The 23,218-nt window shown below is 33.5% G+C and overlaps 1 protein-coding gene across 1 annotated transcript in view; it reads left to right on the top strand.

Moving 5' to 3' along the window:
- The first annotated feature begins 11,087 nt into the window (after positions 1–11,087).
- The window catches only part of LOC110093070 (calcium-dependent protein kinase 1), a 35,588-nt gene continuing 23,457 nt past the window's right edge, over positions 11,088–23,218 (top strand). Inside the window, exons 1-7 of the mRNA XM_020817837.2 lie at positions 11,088–11,830; positions 14,441–14,584; positions 14,671–14,823; positions 16,140–16,255; positions 16,338–16,505; positions 17,031–17,158; positions 17,241–17,340. Coding sequence (XP_020673496.1) covers positions 11,194–11,830; positions 14,441–14,584; positions 14,671–14,823; positions 16,140–16,255; positions 16,338–16,505; positions 17,031–17,158; positions 17,241–17,340 — 1,446 coding nt within the window. The 5' untranslated portion in view covers positions 11,088–11,193. The remainder of the gene's footprint in view (positions 11,831–14,440; positions 14,585–14,670; positions 14,824–16,139; positions 16,256–16,337; positions 16,506–17,030; positions 17,159–17,240; positions 17,341–23,218) is intronic.

A 23,218-nucleotide genomic window follows, 5' to 3' on the forward strand; every position in this document is an offset into this window, starting at 1 on the left:
TTTTTGTATATTTTTGAAAACTTTTAATAGTTTTTGAAGCTATGATGGTTTATTTTAATTTAAATAATATTTTATTTATATTAAAATTTAGAAAATATTCAATTTCTTTGAAAAAAATTCTCATTGAGGCATTGTAAAACCTCTCACATGATAAAGCACATTTTGGGGCTAACAAGCATCAATGATTGCCCTAGTGGAAGCAATCCATCCAACTAGCCCTATAATAACCCAAAAGTTAAAAATGAACCTAATTGAAAAACATGAACATTCTGGGTTGGTGCTACGATGTTATTTTTGCGGGTTCAGCGGCTCTAAGGAGGGCAACGCTGGAGTGTAGGAATTTAATGCAACGGTGCGGATACTCTCTACTCTATAGTAACTATAGAATGATCTTGCAACTCTACTATGTTAGGTTGGAGCATTGAAAAAAAAAATTATATATATTTTTCCTCAACTGAGCCTTCCCTGCCCCTTATTCCATTTCATGTCGGTGAGGGAATCGAGGTAGGGAAAAAGAGAAGAGAGAGAGAGAGAGAGAGAGAGAGAGAGAGAGAGAGAGAGAGAGAGAGAGCTCTATGTGGTTTCATCAGTCACATTTGTTATGAATTTCATTCTACTTAAAGTAAGTGACTATACTCTTACTCTTCTCCTGAATTATCCATCTTTCACTATGTAACTTTTCATATATGATAGGTATGATCTCATGAGCATTTTAACTATAATATTATTAAATTTCACTAGGTAAATTAGTAGTTATGATTTTTTAAAATTAGTGCAATGTATTGATTTCCCTCTATTTTGTGGATATTTCATACATGATAATGCATTGCATAGAGAGTATGGAATAACTTATATATAAGATAAATTCAACATTTTCATGTAAGTAAGGAAGACTGGTTATTATATATAATTAATACGGGTTGACACTTAAAATATAATACCATGTACAAGAGGGTGGGTGGCTCAATAGGCTTTCCTTAAAATAAAAAGTTAATGGTGTGATCCTAGTTGTTCCTTGTAACTAATTGACTAATTATGCTGATGAGTAGAGAGCGATGACTCTTTATTAATTTATTGAAATATACCTATTTAAATAACTGATTAATAGAGATAATTGAAAAATATGATTATCCGATGATAATGGATTAATAAGACATATGGATAACAAATAGAAGAAAGAAAACACTATAAAGCTATATGTCCTCTCTTACTCTTCATAATCACATTCATAATTGCATTTACATGATTGTATATTGAGCTATTTTGATAGATACAATTGATATAGAACTAATTGAATCAATATTAATATTGATATAATATAACATAATTGCGACTAAAAAACAATGGTGTTATTTCCAGCAGAATGGTCGTCGGTAGTTTTTCGACGCCCAATACGCCGGGTTTAACGTCGGCAAATACAAGCATTTCATTCTGAGTGGCGAATTTTACGGCGGAAATAGCCCAGCGCATTTATCAACGGATAAGACAACTTAAACTCAACGACTTGTAATCGGCAAAAAAGACTCCGAAAAAGTTTTGACGTACAAGACGCTGGAAATTCTGCCGGCAAAAGCCCTATTTTCGAACCTGAGCCCATCTGGTTGCTCATTTACTTCTGCCATTTCTCGCATCTCCGCTCTTCTCTCGTCGCCCCAGCATCACCCCACCCTAGATCACCATCGCCGAGGCTTCTGGACTTTCACGCTACGTCACCGACGATCGCCGCCTTCGTCGCCGGGAAAAGGAGACTGGTTTGACAAAAATCGACTGTAAGTTTTCAAAGTTCGCCGCCTCCCGATTTCGTCGATTGTAAGATTTTTATTCATGTAAATTGTTATTAGACATTGTTAGAGGATGTGCCTTGGTGTTTACTTTTGCTTAAGATGTTTTTTTTTTTGTTGATAAACAAAGAGCGAATGTTTCTCAAAATCAATTTGGATTCATGTCGGGTAGGTCTATTATGGAAGCCATACATTTATTGAGAGGTTTGATGGAGAAATATAGAGAGAATAAGGAGGATCTACATATGATATTTATTGATTTAGAGAAATCATATGATAAAGTTCAAAGATAAGTGCTATTGAGAGTTCTTGTAAAAAAAAGAGTTAATAGCGCTTATATTCAAATAATTAAAAATATTTATGCATGAGCTATTACTTGTGTTAAAACACAAGGTGGTTTGACCAAGTAATTTCCTATTTCTGTTGGATTACATCAAGGATAAGCCTTAAGTCCATATCTTTTTACTTTAGTCGTAGATGTTCTCACTAGACATTTACAAAAGGATATACGTTGGTGTATTCTTTTTGCTGATGATATTCTTCTTGTTGATAAGACTAGACATGGAGTTGAAGGTAAACTTGAATTATGGAGGTCAACCTTATAGTCTAAAGGTTTTCTCTCTAATCTTATCTAACACTAGAGTTATTCCAACCTTTTGACGTACGTATATGCTTATTTCGTATACTATCTCTAAGGATCAAGCCACTCATCCACCTAAGCATCCTCATATCTGCAACACTTAACTTAGTATTATGCTTCCCTTTTAATAGCCAAGATTCGGCACCATAAAGCATTACAGGTCTCACCACCATCTTATAGAATTTTCCCTTAAGTTTGAGGGAGACTTTTCTATCGCACAACAAGCCCGATGCATTCTTCCACTTCAACCGTCCAACTTGAATTCTTCTATTAATATCCCCATTAATTTCAGCATCACTTGAATTTTACTATTAATATCTCTATATATTCAGTTTTAGATCTACTCAAGTGAAAACCTTTATACTCTAAAGTTGACCTCCATAATTTGAGTTAACCTTCAAGTCCCTCTCACTAGGTCTATATGACGATAATATATGATTAAGAAAGTAAGAGAGGGAATGAGATAGAAGAAGGGGGGAGAGAGAGAGGTAAAGAGAAGAGATAGTTAATATATGAATGTCACATAAATTATTATAATCCATTAACTATCTGTTCTTATATGTAGGTTATGGATATTAGAAATCAAAGAAGTTGGATGTATAACTGATTGGCGCAAGAATGAAAGACATTAACAGATGAATTCATTAATGGGGTGAACATTTTCATTCAGCATGCGAAACAACTACCCAGCTTCATATCAGATGGAATGTTTCGATGTCCATGTTCAAAACATAAAAATCTAGTGCACCTAAGACCAGATGATGCAACTGTTGATCTATATCACTGAGGATTCATGCCACGATATTGTATGTTTTTTAATGCAGAAAGTCTCGAAAGAAGTCTGAGAAATATGGTTTAGAGAATTTGAGATATTTTTATTTAAATGGTTTAATCTTTTTTACTTAAGCTAACAAATATATATAATTTATATTATATGTTTTTGAATGCAAAAAGATTTTATTGGCTTCTCCAGCACAAAGATAAAATTAGAAAGAATTGTGAGAAGTGTGGGTCCACTCGGATGCACGACATATTCACAGACATCAGAAAGACTAACGAGCAACCATTATGGATTAGAGAGACTATATGGGCTGAGTTGAACACTACTTGGGGCAGCGCAGAGTATAGCAGGAGGAGGGATCAAAATCGACAGAATAGAGCTTCTGATGTTGGGGGCTTGGGTAGTTTCCATCATACTAGCGGCTCTATTTCACATTCTGAGCACATGCGATGTTTGGTAATGAATTTTAAAAGCTTTTTAAATTTTTTCTTTAATAGAAATATTAATAGAATTCTCTTACATAAAGAGATGCTGGATAGAGAATCAACTCCTGTGGAATTGCATAGTCACACTCATAAGCGATAGGAGGATCAACAATGAATTGATGAGCGAGCAAGAAAAGCCTATGTAAGTATATATGTTTAATAATTTTTATTTTTAGTCTCAATTATATAAATATATATATTCTACTTTCACAGAAGGAGTATACACGGCTTTGAGAGAGTCAGCCCGCAGTAGGTGAGGATTCCTCTAGCGGCTTTGTGGAGTATTCTGAGTACCGCATCTGGTCGCAAGCCATTGAAGGAATGCAACATGGAAGGTTTTATGTATTAGGTTTGAAAGCTCAGGCATACGAGGGGATGACCTCTACTGGATCCAGCTTTGCAACCAGTTCACATGAGTCCTTACATAGTCAACAAATCAGTGCCCTTCAAGCGGAGCTAGAAAAAGTAAGAAAATCACAAGCTGATTGGCAAGTTCAGTTGCAAGCACATATACAAATGCAGATGCATGAGCATCACAATTAGTTGTTGGATGAAATGCGCAAAATGAGGGAGCAGTTGAGTGGAAAAGAGGTAGCTCCAGCTGAGGATGAGTCCATAGATTCATAGTAGTTTAGTTTTTTCAATATCATATGAACTTGTTTAATTTTTTGAATCTGTGTTATTGAAAAATCTGTGATGTTTTTAATATTAGTTGGTTGATGCTATTGAACAATTTATGTCAATGGACATTTATATTTTTAAGTATTTGTTGAAGTTCTTAAGATCTGTGATGTGTAGATCTATGTTGTGAAACTATTATTGTATGAATTTGTATATGTTTGCGGGTGTGGAAATTAAATTTTTGCTTGGGAAGGCAATTTTTTTGTCATTGCTACAGGTTTCCAGTGGATTTGGCGTCTGTAATTTTCCGGAAATGATGATACAACGAATATCTGCATCATTTTTGGCGTTTTATATCCGTCGAAATTATCGGCGGATAATGCGCTAGTAACAAGCCATAGCTTTAGTTACGGCGTTTTATCCGCCAGCGTTTCCGGCGTATAAGTATGTCGTAAATTCTGGCGTATATAACACCGGAATAATCTGGTATAAACATCATTTTGTTAACACATTTTTTGTCGGTAATGTGTCGGAGAGTATGCCTGAATGATTTCCTGCATTTTATATACATCGAAAGACTTTTTCCGATGCGTGCCAAATCGACGGATGAAATTTGGACGAAAATGCGCCATAAACCGAGGCTTTCCATCATATTTTATGTAGTACCGACGTATTTTATCCGCCTGTAATATCAGGTTTTCCTGTAGTGGTAAACGAAAATTGAAAGAAGTCTAAATCAGATACAAAAGTATTTTTAATAATGCTTGGGAATATGTTAAAGTTTATTGACAAAATCTTTCAGATGACGAGTGATAAATTAGTAAAATAGACTAGACAAATCTAAAAGAAAATAGGTAATAATATAGAAATGTCAAGGATGGCATTTTTTTAGATGGAGAGATTATAAAAACATAAGAGTTTAAAATAAACTTATTTAAGAAAATATGAAAATTCAGGGTTGGGCACTGTGACACTGTGCTTGCGGGCACAATGCCTCTAGGAGGAGTAGCACTAGGGATTATGATTTTATGCAGTAGAGCCAATGCTCTTTATTCTATGGTGATAGTGGATTAAACATGCGATGTTGCAGCTCTATGTTAGAGCGTCACGACGTCACTCAGCCCTCCCCTACCCCTTATTTCATTTCTTGTTAGAGGAGTCAAGGAATGAAAGAAGAGAATGAAGAGAGAAGTGGAGAGAGAGAGAGAGGAGAGAAAAAACTCTTTGTGGTGGTTTCGTCCATCATTTCTGTTATGAATTTTGTTCTACTTAAAGTAAGTGACTATATTCTTACTCCTATTTTTTATGACTTATTTTCTACAATTTCAATCTTTCCAAAATATATAAAAATTTATATTTTTCTTTTGAATTATCGAGCTTTTAATATGAAACTTTTTATATAAAATAAATATGATCCTTACGAGCACTTTAATTATAATATTATTGAATTTTATTGGGAAAATTGGAAGTTATGATTTTTTAAAATTATTGTATAGTATATAGTTTTTTCCTGCATTTCATGGATTATTGTATTTCATACATATATTGCATTGCATAGAGAAAATGATATAATTGATATGTGAGATAAATATGAAATTTGCATGTAAGCAATGACGGTTAGTTGTTAAAACTATAATTAATATGGGTTGTCTGTTAAAACATAATACCTTATACAAAAGGTGGTTCAACAAACTTTCCTTAAAATAAAAGATTGGTGGTGTTATCTTGGTTGTAGCATATAACCGATTGATTGATTATGCCGACGGGTAAAGTGTGAAGACTCTTTATTCATTAATTGAAATCTTCCTATTTAAATAAATAATTAATATTGATTATTAAAAGATATAATTAATTGATGATGATGGATTGATAAGACAGAATAATGACATATGAAATGATGAAAATACTACATTAAAATTTGATGTATTGTCTTAATCTTTAGAATTGCATTCATGATTGCATTTATATGCTAATATATCAAACTATTTTGATAGATACAACTTATATAGAATTGATTGAACTAGCATTGATACTGATACAATATAGTATAACATACTAACATGGCCCATTAATAGATAGTACTTTTTAACAAATTTTCTTATAGTTGATAGACCCCTTTTAGCTTTATTAATCATACTGAATTAACTAGTAATTGATACTGATTTTATAGATTGCTTATTACTTATACTGATAGACTATTATTAGTTGATTTATGACTAGAACTAGAGTAGACATATTAATTCTTTTGTCTTTCATTGAATATAATTGTAAGTTTTGGATATTTGTTGAGTTTTTATACTCATTACATAGTTTTATATAATTTTAGATAAAGGTAAAGAGGATACAGAGTAAGGCTAAGCAGTGATAATGGGTTGATGCTAGTTTAACTTTACTCTAGCATTTGACTTATTTTGGTTTTATGTGTATTCTATTATAGTATGTGATGACTATTGCATACATGCTTTTGAATTTTAAATAAGATATAAATATTATCTGTAGTAATATAATTATGTTTCCCATTATTTGTATTTTTTCCTAAATATAAATAGTCTATTATGGTGATCGATGATTTGGTTCTCAATGAATTAAAAAGAAAAAAAAAGCGGAAAAGAAATAAAATTTTTCCACTTTAAATCCCGAGGTGTCACAAGCCCAACCCAATTCGTGCCAAATTTAGATTGCAAACATGCCCATTTATGCTTTTTTTAAAGATTCTTTCAAATCATTTTTATTGTTATGGATTCAATTTTTCCACTTTAAATGCTGGGGTGTCACAAGCCTAATAGAGCATCCACACTAAATTTTTTTATAAATTTGGAGAGTTTGTACATAAAAATTCAATAATTTTGGCCTTAATTTGGACACGACTTTAGGGGAGGCTAAAATTATAATTAGAAAATTTTACATGATTTAAGTCCATGATGGGAGATCCATATAGATGTCAAGTGAGTGACCATGCCTTGCATCTTTTTAAAATAACTTTGTGAAACAATTTTTTCTTTCAAAAGCTTAATATATATTTTTGGATAACATGTGCTTTTATGTATAAAAGAGTCATTTGAATATCAATTTGATTATGCACATATCTCATAGCAATATTTGAAAAAAAAATTAAAATTAAAATTAAATTTAAGATCATTTAAACTTAAATTTTAGTATATCTGTAGCCATTTTGAATGTCTTAATAAGGTAAATGCAACAACATAAAAAATGATATAATAGGTATGATGGAAAACTTCAAGATCGATATTAATTGAATGACCAAATGGCCTTTTTATTTTACATGCTTATTGTCAGATTAAGCATCTTAATGTAAAGAATATCATGAGCCTAAATTTACTCTATTTTAAGATTATTAAGGCATTTAAATGATAAATAAATTATTAATTATCAAAGGATTCAAAATTATTCATTTAATGAATTGTTATGACAATTTAGCAAAATTTACCAAAATGTCACTATCAAAAACTATAAATAGACTCCATTCTTTATGAGAGACCTTGGACTTGAATTTTAGAGTGATTGAAGAGCTGATAAACTCTACAACCCTACTTAACATTTGATGTCGATGACCACTACGTACCAGCTACTATTATTGTCCCACTATTGTGGTTCAATCATTGTTGCCTAAGTATCATCATCTAACCACAAACACCACCCACATAATCTACTCACCATTGTCTAATTACCATCTTCCAACTATTATCACATGAGTACTATAATAGGTTCGTCATTGTCTAACCACCACCATCTGATTGTTGTTACCTAACTAACTTTATGTAATTGCCATTACTATCCCTCCCTTACATCTCCAACAAACTATTATAAGAGATTAAACTTGAGTTTATTATTTTATCATCATGTATTATCTAATTAAGGGAACGTGAGGACCTTTGTAAATTTATTTATATAGTGAATCATTTCATTTACGTGCATCAAATCAATTGCTAAGTCCAATAATTTTTTTCCCTTTCTAAAATTTTTACATTAAAATTTAAGTGTTTCCTCTGATCCTCTATTTTATATGTGTTTACAGGAACTTTGCGCAAATCTAAGGTATAAAGTCAGCACTCCATCAACACATATTTGTTTTCATATAACATGTTTAAATATTTTTGTTTTAATGTTAATTTAGTTGTATTATTAATTTGGTGGATTTAAATGGATATATAAAAAACACGATAAATTGCCCGTGTAGAGTGTATATGTTATTTCCTTTTTATGTGGGGGGGGGGGGGGGGGGGATATAAAATGTTGTTTCATTTAATTTTTGGGTCATATTTGGGTTGACTTTACAAAAGCGAACAATAAATAACATGTTCACTATTTGCTTCTTGGCTAGCCACCAACATTCCTTCATCTCAATGGGTCATATTTTAGATCAATTTGATAGTATTAATACAAAAAATTTATAAATCACATAACAAAATGGGCTACATGTGTGAGATCAAAGAAAACTTTTTTATCGTTTGTAATAAATGAGTAAGATTAAAATCAAGTGATTTTATGTTGGGTCACATTTAATTCAGACTTCAACCCAACCCATTAGCTTGAATTAAGTAACCGTACTTTACATGTAACAACCATATAGATGCTACGATCTATTGGTGAATTCAATATAATTGGTACACCATAATTATTAAGCATGTAAATGTCCATCATGTCATGTCGGGCTCATTTGATTGGAATATTTCTTTGAGATCAACTCATATCGAACTATATTAGATTCATCTACGTGGAGACTGTTCGTTGGGATGCTACTCGTTGGGAGCATTTGGTCGTTCATTTGGGTGTTGTTTTGGTTGCTGTCGTTGATGCATGTGCAGTCTTCTTGGATTTGAGTGTTGCTATTGATTTTGAGTGTTGTTGGGACTGCTTCCAGTTGGCTGATCCTCTGGTGTGTGCAAGGTCTCTTTGTGTTTTAGCTTTTTGGTTATATCTTTTTGCTTCTTTTGTATGATCATGTATTTAGTTTGAATCTAAGGCTTCTAAGTTTTAATTCATTAAGGACTTGTAAACTTATTTTTAAATAACGCGTAAGCCCCTATTATGGGTTTCATAAAAAAAAAAAAAACTATATTAGACCCATCTATGAATAGCTAAAATCTTAACGCATTGTTAATCATTGTATTAATTAAAATAAAAGTTTATAATCTTATCACAATAAAATTGAATTAATTAAAATTAAATTAATATTATTTCAACTAATTCCAATAAAAATCATCTTAAAATTTTCTATAAATGAGCATACGAAAAAATTTACTTTAAGATATCTTAATCAAATTTTAAGTATAATAAAATTTAGAATTAATTTTAATATATGTAAAATATCTTTAAAAATCAATTAAATTTTAAATATTTTAAAAATATTATTATTAAAATATTTGTCAAAACATTCGAAATTAATTTTTTTTTATAATTACTTGACCTTTTCAATTATTCACCAAGTCAACAAATAAGTACAAACATAACGCCACACAGCCGGCTACAATGCATAAATATAATTTATCGAAAGCACAAAAAACATTATCTGATAAGAACCTAGGTTTACTGGGGCCCACTTCACATGCAGCCTTTGCTTTTTCTGAAATGTCCTATATTGTCCAATATTTATCGCAGTAAATTTGAGAAAAAAAATATCGATATCATCGCCTGAATAAATTAAAATAACCGGCCTGTGATTATGTGCTGACATGGGATAATTTGGAGATAACGCACCACATCATCTAGCACATAGTGGTACTGAGCATCCATACCTAGCAAAAAAAAATGACATGTCATATTTTGATTAGTCTCCGGATGGTGTCCGATATCCGCACATAATAATTTTTTCTTCACTTGAGAGCAATCCTTTAATGATGGTTTTCTAATTACTATGGCTCGACGATGGCCCGTCGAGCAACATAATTCGACTATTGCCCTTCAGCAATACTCTCATGCTATAATATTCCTATCAACATCGCTCACTCATAATCGTTCAATCATTAATGAACACCAATTTTGTTATCGCCATCACCAACAACATTGGAGTATGTCGTTGCCTATCAACTTTGACTGCTTGATGTTAACATCAAATTTTATACTAAGCTTTTTGTTCTCCGCATTTCTCTTCACAAATATATAATACACATATTTTAAAATTTTCCACTGTTACGTCATGAATACTATAACACACTACAATAATAAATAATAAATATATATTCAATATTCAATAAATATGTATACCTCAAATTGCTCATGCAGAGCTCGAGTCACTCTAACTAGTTTAAAGTTGTTGATTTCATGGATCAATCAAATCGCATCGGACTAATCCATGGCTATATGTGAGCTTATCTTATATCCTCTAATGTATATCTCATGTAATTAATTGATCTCTATCTCTTTACTTTAAGCAATGAAATTATAGAGCTTCTTTTGTATTTTCTTCCCCTCTCTTTTTCATTCTAAATTTCTACTTTTTTAGCTAATATTATGAGTAAGATCTGAGTATCACCCACAAGCAAAATTGAATATATATATATATCATACCAATATTGGTGGATTTAAGTCAGTGATAATGGGGCAAGTACCCCTCCAAAATTTCTAAAAAAATTTATATATCATGTATTTTTATTTATATAACTATTAAATTTAACAAAATACTCAATTTAAGCATTTTCTAAAAATTTAAATTTTATTATTATAAATATATATTAACAAACATTAATTATATTTTTAAAAGAACTAATTTATACTATATTTATTTATTTGCCTTGCTTCTTTCTTTGAAGAGAAGAACCTTTCGTTGCAAGTCTTTGAATTTCCAAAATATTCTAGTAAGCAAAAATTTTCTCACTTAAGAACACCGACTTTCTCCACTAAAACAGAGGCAAAACTGCAAAACAAATGGGCAACGCCAACGGGCACAGCGGAGATGCCACCGGAGAGGAAGATACCACTCGACCGGCGAAACCAATGCCCCCGTCGTGGCCGCCACGCCGCCCCACATCAGCCGTTCATCTTCCTCCCGGCGTTGGCCGCGTTCTCGGCCGGCCGATTGAGGACGTGCGCGCTAGCTACCGCTTCATCCGTGAGCTTGGCCGAGGGCAGTTCGGTGTAACCTATCTTGTCACTCACCGAGAAACTGACCATTCGTTCGCCTGCAAGACGATCGCTACTAGGCGACTGGCGAATCGCGAAATGGTGGAAGACGTCCGTCGAGAGGTTCAGATAATGCATCATCTCACCGGCCATCGCAGCATCGTCGACTTGAAGGGGGTTTACGAGGATCGGCAGTCGGTTAATCTGGTGATGGAGTTATGCGAGGGTGGGGAGCTCTTCGATCGGATCATTGAGCGCGGCTATTACTCGGAAAAGGCGGCCGCGGCACTATGCCGGGAGATTGTCACGGTTGTTCATGACTGCCACTCGCTCGGAGTGATGCATAGGGATCTGAAGCCGGAGAACTTCTTATTCTTGAGCAAGGATGAGGATTCCCCCCTAAAAGCTACGGATTTCGGGCTATCGGTCTTCTTCAAGCCAGGTAAATGATTAATGATTGACTAATTGGAGTGTTAAAGATACTGGGTCTAGGATAGGAAAAAAAATGGGCCAGGTTGTTCCGACTAAATTTTTAGGATAAATATCAAATTTGTTGGATTTCCTGTGAGATGGGTGTAATTTTAAATTCACAATGATTACAGTCATTTTCATAAAATAAATCTAACTATCGGTATTCATTTTGACCAAAATTTGGCCAAGATATTCTGGAAAAGGTATCCAATGCGCTTGCTCGATCAAGCTCATTGATTTCCATAAGAAAGGCAGGGGAAATCAATCAGGTTTTTCTAGAACCGGTATTGTTCACAATTAGGTACCATGAATGTAGCATACTTTGTGTTAGCTTTTTGATTGTGTAGATTAACACGCTTAGTAATCTTATGTTTAAGCTAAACTTTCTTCGATTAAGTTTTCTACTATTTTAGTTAACTGTTATGAATAATTCTTCATATATCCAAAATAATCTGAAATTGGGTGTGGAAGAATTTTGGAACTTGTAGGATATTTAAATTATGGCCTTATGTGAAGCTTTTAGGGGAACTCATTGAGGGATTTAGTTATTTCGGTGGATCCAGATTTAGTAAATCTTGTGAGTGTTAAATTCTAAAATTGTTTGTCATGATAGATGTTAAATTTGGTAAAACATAGTAGACTATTTGGCAACTATTTTTAGGATTAAGATTTAAAAGAATATGAAATTTAAGAAGAAAATTATTAGGATGCTGTGAGTGAAAGCATAAACTAATAAGAAAATCAATAAAGAAATCATCATGCAGATAAAGAGATAAAATGATTACTGAATTTAAATTTGATTTATGAGGTGAATTGATTCACAAAAATTAATTAAAATTTAATTTCGAAGATTACAATATTAAATTAGATAATTGGTATGTAATAGAGTACTAACTAGTTGTGCTAGGATTTACTTAAAAAATTAATCATAATTTTTTATTAGGAAATAATTAAAATTAATTTGAATTAAATGATTTATTATAGTTTAGTTATTTTCTAGAGACCCTATTTTCTTAATTTTTATATCATCATAAAATTTTAATATTAAGTTAATAACATATTTAGAATTTAAGATAAATTATCTCATCAGACTAATTGTCAATGACATTTATTTATTTTATTATGTGACTATAAATCCATTATTAATTATTTATTATTATTTTTTAGGAGGATTTACATACATACCACTTTATTTCATGCTATTTATATATCTAGCACCTAAAACTTTAATATTACATGCATGCCATCTATAGAACAAATATGGGTGCATGAAATGAAATATTAAAATTTATAAGTTGGTATGGGTGGTAAGAATGAAATATAGGAGTGAATGATATTAAAATTTTATATGAGTGATATGAATGTAATATTAAAGTTTCGGATGTTAGATCTGTAAATAGTATGAAATAAAGTGGTATGTATAATCCTCCTTTTTTATTTATTAATATTAAGTATTAACAATTCAAAAGATATGAATGTTTATAAAAAGAAAATAAATAATTATAAAGTTAAATAACACCTAATTTTCCTAAACCTTTTATATTCTCTTCATCTCATACAAAAAATCTCAAAACCCTTGATGACAAAGAAGAAGTGAGGAAGTCATGATGGATGGGATTGCATTGAGGGAAGAAGATCAATGGGACTGATGTGTGAAGGAGAAGAGGAGTTTGTGAGAGAAGTGGATGTTTGTAGTCCTGCTTTTGTTGCATCTTGTTTTAGATTCCACTGACAAGTAAATTCAGGACTTACTCACCTTTTCTAAATCCATTAAATCTTGATTCTATTAAATTCTAGATTTAGCTCAATGTGGAGAAAATAGGATTGTAAAAACTTTAAGATCTAATGTATAAAATTGGCAAGATTTAACTTAAATCCTAGTTAAATGCAGCTTAAATATTTTAAGCAAACAAACCCTTGGGGTTTTTTCTAATTGATGCTTTTAACAAATGGATCTATGGAGAAATGAGAATCGGTAAGCAATATGTGAATTAGATTATCAAACCCTTGAGCCATAGTTAGGTTTTGCTTCAATTAAAAATTTCTTTCCTCTTCATTTGAGGCTCTGATAAGAGAAGTCTTGACTTGGGATCTGGTATCAGTGGAGCCTATGTTAGAGGAGGAATGGTGTGAAGGGAAGAATCTTTGGAAAGAACTCTCTTCCCTGATCTAGACAAGACAGTTTAAGAGCACTCTAACAGGCGACAACATTGGCCCTTCCCAGACATAGTGGGAAAGTAGCCTTCAGTGTCCTGTGTAGGTGGCTACACAAGATGATGAAGTAGACTTTTCTGCTGATATTCCATATCAGATTGAATCAATCCATCCCAGTAAGAAGCTGTGATCTGATTATACAAGAATCATCTGTTGTATTTGATAATTGGTTGAAAAAAAGTGAACCATCAATTTTATTTGCTAATTGGTTAAAATTAACACATACTTATTTATGTTATTAAAAAGAGCCATGTAAATCTTCTTGTTCTTTCAGAAGCTGTCTTCTTTATATAATCTTATTCAACGTGATGTATTGCTATTTTCGGGTGCTAAAATTGTCAAACTCAGCACGACATGTTTGGCGCAGGGGATACATTCAAGGACCTTGTTGGGAGTGCATACTACGTAGCTCCTGAGGTATTGAGACGTCATTATGGTGCGGAAGCTGATATCTGGAGTGCTGGAGTGATACTTTACATCCTTCTTACTGGTGTACCTCCTTTTTGGGCAGGTCATTATTCTTCCAGATTATTCCATTGAAAGCTTAATGCATACAAAATTTCTAAAATATGGTATACTGAGTGTCTATCAATACAGAGAATGAACAGGGTGTATTTGAGGCTATTCTAAATGGGCATGTAGATTACACTTCAGATCCTTGGCCATCTATCTCCAATGAAGCAAAAACGTTAGTGAGTAGCATGTTACAGTTAGATCCAAAGGATCGTCCTTCTGCAGCTGATATTCTGAGTAAGTTCAAAGAATTTCAACTTTCACACGTCTTTTATATAAAGATTTTTACATATTAATCGACCTCTTATATTATTTTACTAATTACTTCTTTTTTTTCATTACAAAATTTTTATTCTGAATTATATTTTGAATTGCCAATGGTTAGATGCATGAATGCTTGAATTTATTACAGATTTTATTTTTCAAAAAATCCCCATAGAACTGTCAAATTCTGATAGAACGAGTTTTTTTTCCCCCACTATAATTTGGTTTGAGGATTGGAAAACCATGTATATTTAATAATATTGGACCCCAGACGATCTCCCTTTTTATTTTCTTGTTTCTTCTTCTTGCAACATTGCTTTTGAATTGCTTGTTTTCTTCTTGAATTCAATATTTAATTGAGTGAGAATGGGATTCAAATTCTAGAGAGAAGAAAAATAAAAGAGAATAGCAGTCAGCCATGAGGGGCAATCACGAGTATAGGTTGTTAGGTCCTCGGGAATTATGCCTAAGAGAGATAAATTTAGTAGGATGTATGAATGACGAGAGTGGATAGAGATTATAAAATAAGAAGGAAAATTACTTTTAAATTTTATTCATGTTTGTAATGATTATTTGCACTTCTTCATATCCTTATTTTAGAAATAGGCATATATGGATAATTCAAGCTAGTTCAAAATTAAAATTCTAAAAACCATAATAAAGAGATAAATCCTTTTAATAGAATCATCTTAAAGAAAAATAATTATAATTATTTTCCATTTCATTAAAGCTAAATAAAATAAATGCATATACATGCAGAATTGATGATAATTTGATATTCTTTGATCCAAATTGATGATAATCTCCATTTGGGCATTCTTCTTTCTTCTTGCAAAAATGCTTTTTCCTTCAACCCAATCTACAGATGGAATTAGAATGGGGTTGTAGAAAGAGAAATAAGATAGAGAATTCGAGTAGTTAGCCAAGATGCGGAATCCCAAGAATAGCTTTTTCTACCACTAGGAATTATGCATAGGAGAGAGATATTACATGCGTGGGAGAGAAAATGGAGGAGACGGGGATTATGTTCAAATCTTATTTATCAGATGATGTTTATTTACAACATTTTATCTCTCTTATTACAGAAATAGGGTTGCATGGATAATCAAAACTAAGTTTAATGTTAGATAAATTCTACTACAAAAATAATTCTTAAGAAAAGGATTTATCAAAACTAATTATAATTCACTTTGATCCTTAGAAAGAAAAATGACATCATAAATTGCAAAATTCTCAATGTTCAAACTTCCTTAACGCTAAATATTCTCTATGCTTTCATGTTTTTACAGAGCATCCATGGGTAAGAATAGATGGAAATGCATCAAATGAACCAATCGATATCACAGTGATAGCAAGAATGAAACAGTTCAAGAATACAAACAAGTTTAAGAAAGTAGCTTTGAAGGTTTACTGTCTGCTTGTGATATCTCTGCTTTCTCATCAAATGAACATCGCTCGTGGCTGATTTGCTGTGTTTTCCTTGTCAGGTGATTGCAGAAAATTTGTCAGAAGATGAGATTGTGGGTTTAATTCAGATGTTCAAATCAATGGATACTGATAAAAGTGGAACGATTACTTTTGATGAACTAAAAGAAGGACTAACTAAATTAGGTACCAAGCAATCCGAATCTGAAGTGAGACAGTTGATGGAAGCGGTATGATGAAATCCTTGCATTCACATTTGTATAAAATTCATGATGGCTTATTCCTTTTTATAGTTTATATAGCTTTATAAATGATGTTGAACGCTATATGCAATTTCATAATGGAAATAGCTATTCAAGGGGATAAATACATTCATATCAGAAATCTATGTAGATATTAAGAAGTCAGAGGTAAAGATATGCCATTTTCTTATTATTAATCCTCTTCAAAATGAGTGAACTAATCTCATTTTAACGTAAATATCAATTAATATCCAAATAAAGTAAACTATTGTTACGTCATAGTTGAAGAGACAAAGTATGTAGATTTTATGGTCAAAGTTCTTGGTGTATTTTCATATTCTCAATGAGTTCATGCATACAAAGTAGAGCCTTTCTTTTTTGGGTTTTTATTCATCCGAGTAGTGCATGTTCTTTGCTGCAAAGAAAACTTAATCCAGTTTATGTTTCTCTATCACATTTTTTTAACTGATGATTGTTCAGCACATGAGTGGGAAATTAATAGCTTTCTAACAGGCTGATGTAGATGGTGACGGCTTGATTGACTATGTTGAATTTGTAACTGCTACAATGCATATGAACAGAATGGAGCGAGAAAATCGTTTATACAAGGCATTCTTATATTTCGATGAGGATAGAAGCGGGTAAGTTATCTTCCATAAGTTTTATTGCTTTACAGCATGAGTATTGTACAGTAGATTTCACCATCTTGTTCTTTTTACATAGATACATCACGATGGAGGAGCTGAAACATGTCCTCAAGCAGTATAACGTGTTTGATGACAAATTGATAAAGAATATAATTGATGAAGTTGATGTGGATCGTGTAAGTTTCTCATTTAAATTTTCCACTCATTTCACTTGGATATTGTTTCTGATTCTATCATTACTGCATATTTTATGAAAACATTCTAATCTTTCGTTGCTAGAAAAGTTTCTTCTTTTTAAATAGGACAAAATATTATGATATTAGGTCTTTTTTAATGCTATCTTGGATGAAAAGAAGTGAAGGAAATTTGATGAAAAGTTTGTATTTATTCATTGATTGTGAATTTTGAATTAGAGATTTAAGAGTTTTCACTTTTTTCGACTCCAATTCTTAACATCATGTTGAACCTAACGTGGGCTCCAAAATTTTATGCTTATGCCATTTTGAGAGGGTTTTAGGATTTTCTATGTCAAATTTATGAAATATATATTAAATTGATAATATATTATTTAGATATTTCACTCTCATTCTGCGAGAAGTTTATGACTTGTTTTTATATTTTCTATGGGTATAAGCCCCTATTGTTAATTATCCCTCTTGGTGATAAGAGAGAAATTTCGATTGAGACTAGTTATTAAGCCCCTATTGAAAACCCTCATGTTATGGCTTTATCTGTTCCCATAGTGGTAGATTGGAGGCATTGAAGAGTGAGAGCTAGTAGGATGAGGAGCTGAGTAAGATCAGAAGAGATTTATTGCGGGGCAAAGACAACTATCCCGGTTACTCTTTGATAGGTCAATAGCTGCTATACCAGGGACGGTTTGTGCTTTCGAGGATATCGCCACACATTCCTCACTTGTTGCAAGAGATTCATAAAACAGCTATTGAGAGACATTCAGAAGTCCCAAAGACATATCATAGACTAGTAGGGGAGCTCTACTGTGTGGGAATGCAAAAGGATGTAGAGATGTTGGTGGTCAATTGTGATGTATGTTAGAGACAAAAATACTTGGCTATAGCTCAAGGTGATCTTCTACGGCCTTTAGCATTCCCGAGAAAGTGTGAGAAGATGTGACTATGGACTTCATTGAAGGATTACTTAGATCAGAAGGGTTCACTGTGATTCTAGTGGTAGTGGACAGATTAAACAAATATGTTTATTTTGTTCCCTACGACACCCATACATAGTGGTATCAGTAGCAGCCGCATTCATTAGAGTGGTGGTCAATTTTGATGGCATACTCGAGGCCATTGTGTCCTATTGGGACAGTGTCTTTTTGAGCCATTTTTGGAGGGTGTTATTCAAAACGCAAGGGACTATCCTAAAGCGAAGTACAGCTTACCACTCTCAGACAGAAGGCCTGACAGAGTTGATGAATCTCAGTGTAGAAACTTATCTTCGTTGCTTTGTATCATATACACCAAAGATGTGGGCCAAGCGGGGTTAGCATGGGTGAAATATTGATATAACACTTCATATTATACAACAACCTAGACAACACCTATTAAAATCTTATATTGGAGAGATCCACCTCATCTGATACATTATGGGTCTGGCAATACACCAGTGTCATCAGTGGAGTAGTACTTGGAAGAAGGAGATATGATTTTGACAAAATTGAAGGAACATTTGTGGAGAGCACAACAAATCCTATAGAAGCCAACATATGTATAGAGGAGAGATGTGCAGTTTGAGGTTGGGGATATGGTTTATCAAAAATTTTGTTCTTACAGATAAAGGACTTTGGCTCAACATAGGAATGATAAGCTCTCCCCCAATTACTTTGGACCCTACGAGATAGTGGAACGTATTAGAGCAATAGCATATTGCCTATAGTTGCCACCTACCTTAACCATCCATCCTGTATTTTATGTTTCACAGCTAAGGCGTGCGATAGGAGATCACACCGCATCCTCACTAGCCCTATCTCTGATAGAAGACGTGAAGGTCATTTTGGAATCTATGGATGTAGAAGGGGTGTGTCGAGGGGAATAGGGGCATTGGAGGTACTAGTCAAATGGAAGGACCTATTAAAGCACAAAGCTACATGGGAGCCATACGAGATGATTAGGAGACAGTTCCCATCCGTTCACCTTGAGGACAAGACCTTTGGGGGGGGTAGTATTGATATGCAGGGGGCCAGTCGGCCGGTCAAGCATGGACCGAACTAAGGGCTGCACAGGGCGAAAATTGGTAGGGAGAAAGAAGGGGGTTCGGCCCCCCTTGTGCGACAAAGGAAAATATATGATTCATTATGTAAGGAAGAGGAATCAAGGGGGAAGTATTGATATGCAGGGGGCCAGCCGCCCGGTCAAGCATGGACCGAACTAAGGGCTGGATAGGGCGAAAATTGGTAGGGAGAAAGAAGGGGGTTCGGCCCCCCTTGTGCGACAAAGGAAGATATATGATTCATTATGTAAGGAGGAGGAATCAAGGGGGATTTATTTAGGGAAAGAGTTCCACTTTTGAATTTAAATCTGAGAGGAAATTAATTAAGGAAAGGGGCCTCATTTGGGAGGGAATTAGGATAACCTATTTAGGGTCAACTATGTTGTTATTTTAGCATCATGCAATTTGTTTTCTGCTATAGTTTTTTTTTTTTTGAGTTTATCAGTGGCGTCTAAGTTTTGTGGAAGAGCCGATCTACCTCTCGAGTAGGAGATAATTGTATCTTGCATTGTTTTTGGAGAAATAAAAAAAAACAATCATTATGTTTGTGTTCCTATGCTTTTTTTCTCTTTTATTTATTGTTTTTTCTTCCAAGACGCATCACACCACCCTTCACCACCTTCTCACAATAATTACATTTCAAATTTATGTCTTGCCGTCGCTTCCCACATCAACTTTAATGTTATGTTTCCACGCCTAGTCCTTCGTATGACACGAAATGGTTTTACTTTTGCCTAATGAATCATATCTTTCCTTTTGCCAGCCGGTCGGTCTAGCTTGGACCGAACTAAGGGCTGGACTGGGCGAAAATTGGCAGGGAGAAAGAAGGGGGTTTGGGCCCTTGTGGGGCAAAGGAAAGATATGATTCATTATGTAAGGAGGATGAATCAAGGGGGATTTATTTAGGGAAAGAGTTCCACTTTTGAATTTATATATGAGAGGAAATTAATTAAGGAAAAGGGGTTGATTTGAGAGGGAATTAGGATAACCTATTTAGGGTCAACTATGTTGTTATTTTAGCATCATGCAATTTGTTTTCTGCTATATATATATATATATATATATATATATTTGAGTTTCTCAGTGGCGTCTAAGTTTTGTGGGAGAGCCGATCTATCTCTCGAGTAGTAGATTATTTTATCGTGCATTGTTTTTGAAGAAATAAAAAAATAATCATTATCTTTGTGTTCCAATGCATTTTTTCTCTTTTATTTATTGTTTTTTCTTCCAAGACGTATCACACCACCCTTCACCACCTTCTCACAATAATTACATTTCAAATTTATGTCTTGCTGCCGCTTCCCACATCAACTTTAATGTTATGTTTCCACGCCTAGTCCTTTGTATGACCCGAAATGGTTTTACTTTTTCCTCTAACTTTCCTCTACAGAACCCTACAATAACACGATGAGAACTAAAAAAATTGATTTAATAAAAATGATTTGGAGTTTGACATTTGAAATTCATATTCGATTTTCTAAAAAAATCCAGCATCATAACAACCATAATTCCCTCATAAATAGTAGGCTTGGGCCTATAGTTTGGGTTGCCCCTAGCTGCTATAAGCTTTTGTGAATTATGTTCGGGTATTTGATATTGCGAAAGAGAAAAAATGCATACATGCTTTGGGGATCGTCACACATTCAATGAATTTGATTTCATTGCAACATATATACATGTTTCATTTGAAGACAAAAAGATTAATATTACTACTTGGCTAACAGAAAGAATATAATTGCTCCTTTGATTATTTTCTACATCATTTTGTATGAAGAAAAAAAGAAATAGGGATAAAAGGGTTCATTGTTTTCAGTCTACATGCTCCCTTAAGCAAAAAGATTAATATAACTACTTGGTGGGTTACCTATTGTTCAAAGTGACGACGATGGGGATATTATTAGTAGAATTCAAGTTGGATGGTTGAAGTGGAGGAATGCATTGGGCCTATTGTGTGATAGAAAATTGCCCATCAAATTAAGGCAAAATTTTATAAGATGACGGTGAGATTTGCAATACTTTATTGCGCAAAATATTAGCCATTAAAAGAGAAGCATAAAATTAAGTGTTGCAAAGGTGGGGATGCTTAGGGGGATGAGTGGTTTTAAACTTAGAGATAGAATGTGAAATGAGTATACATGATAAAAGAGAAGCATTAAATTAAGTTAAGCATTGCAAAGGCGGGGATGCTTAGGTGGTTGAGTGGTTTTAAACTTAGAGATAGAATGTGAAATGAGTATACACGAGAAAAGGTTGGAGTAGATCCAATGATAGATAAGATTAGAGAGTCACCTTAGATGGTTTGGTCACGTAAAGCATCGGCCTTTCGATAATCCGGTTAGGAGAGAAGATGTAGATCTGGTCTATCTTAAAAAAGGTAGATGTAGACCTAAAAAACATTTTTATAAGGTAGAAATGACCATTATTTATTAGATTTAAATGAGAATTTAACTCATAATAGGGCAATGGAAAAAAAGATTTATGTAGCTGACCCCATATAATAGGATAAGGCTTGATGTTGTAGTTGTAGCTGTTGTTGGGCTTTGGTCACCAAGTATCGGAGGACTAATTCCACTAATCTAGAGAACCATTGTTTTTTTTTATTTTCTAAATATTGTTTTAAATATAATATTTTGATAATTATTCAACCTGCTCTTGCTTATATTTTGTAAGTCATGGGTCAATTTCGGAATGGCTTTATTCACTATTTAAGAAACTTTTTGTACTTTTTATTGCTAAATTTACTATAAATTTCCATATGGGATAATATATTATGATTTGGTCTATGCTTTGCATTAAAGTTTGTGTAAGGTTTAAAGAGATATGATTACCTAATGAGTTAAAGAAGTAAACTAATTGCATTAGGAAGTGGGGTGCATTATTGTTGACCTTTGCAGTAAAAAAAAAAAAGAGAAATGAATTAAAAATCACCAAAATGATTGCCTTATCTCAGAGCCCACCAAAGCCCATCCGATATCCCTGCTACAGTGTCACATACGCCGCCTGAGTACCTGCTCTCTGCGAACGGCGTTGAGCAGTCACCTCATCCGTGCCTTAATCCCGTTTTTCAGTGTTGTTAAAATGAGAAGGAATTGCGACATCTTCGCTTCTTCCCACCCCCCACAGCTCTTGCGAACCAACTACGAACTGCACTCTCCGACCTCTACTCCACCCTAGTCGAAACCTCCTCCTAAGCTCCAACATCCGCATCTTGCTGCAACTACCTTGCTTGACCTCAGACCTCACTTGCTTGCAGACCAATTGGCCGAACTCCAGAAGCCGACCCCGACCTCCGATCTCCTCCTGCAAACTCCAGACCCTGTCGCAAGCCCTGTGACCAAACCTACCCTAGCCGAATCCTCCACTAGAGCCGCTTGACCCTACCCCTTATCCGACTCTTTCTCCTACCCGAAGCCCTCTTAACCTACGCCTCTTATTCGACCTGGAGCCTCCTCCTCATTAACGCCAAGCCGACTCCTCTATGCGGAATAAAGCCTTGTCCTAGCCTTCATTGCTTACAGCCGACCCACTCAACCCATCTACCCATTACCACAGCCCACTATCTAACTCAACCCATGAAAATAAACTTTTTTAATCATTGTTAATTTTAGTTAATTATTATTAGAATTAATATTAATTATAATAGTGATAATAATAATAATAATAATAATTAGTGTTAATTAGTTATTATTATTAGTATTATTATTATCATTGCTAGTTATTGTTATTATCTGTTAATTACTAATGTTATAATAGTATTAAGTTATTATATATATATATATTTTTTTTTATTATTATTTTTTTTTATTATTTTTTTTTTATTATTTT

Source organism: Dendrobium catenatum, unplaced genomic scaffold (assembly GCF_001605985.2).
Source record: "Dendrobium catenatum unplaced genomic scaffold, ASM160598v2 fragScaff_scaffold_82, whole genome shotgun sequence".
Lineage (NCBI taxonomy): Eukaryota > Viridiplantae > Streptophyta > Magnoliopsida > Asparagales > Orchidaceae > Dendrobium > Dendrobium catenatum.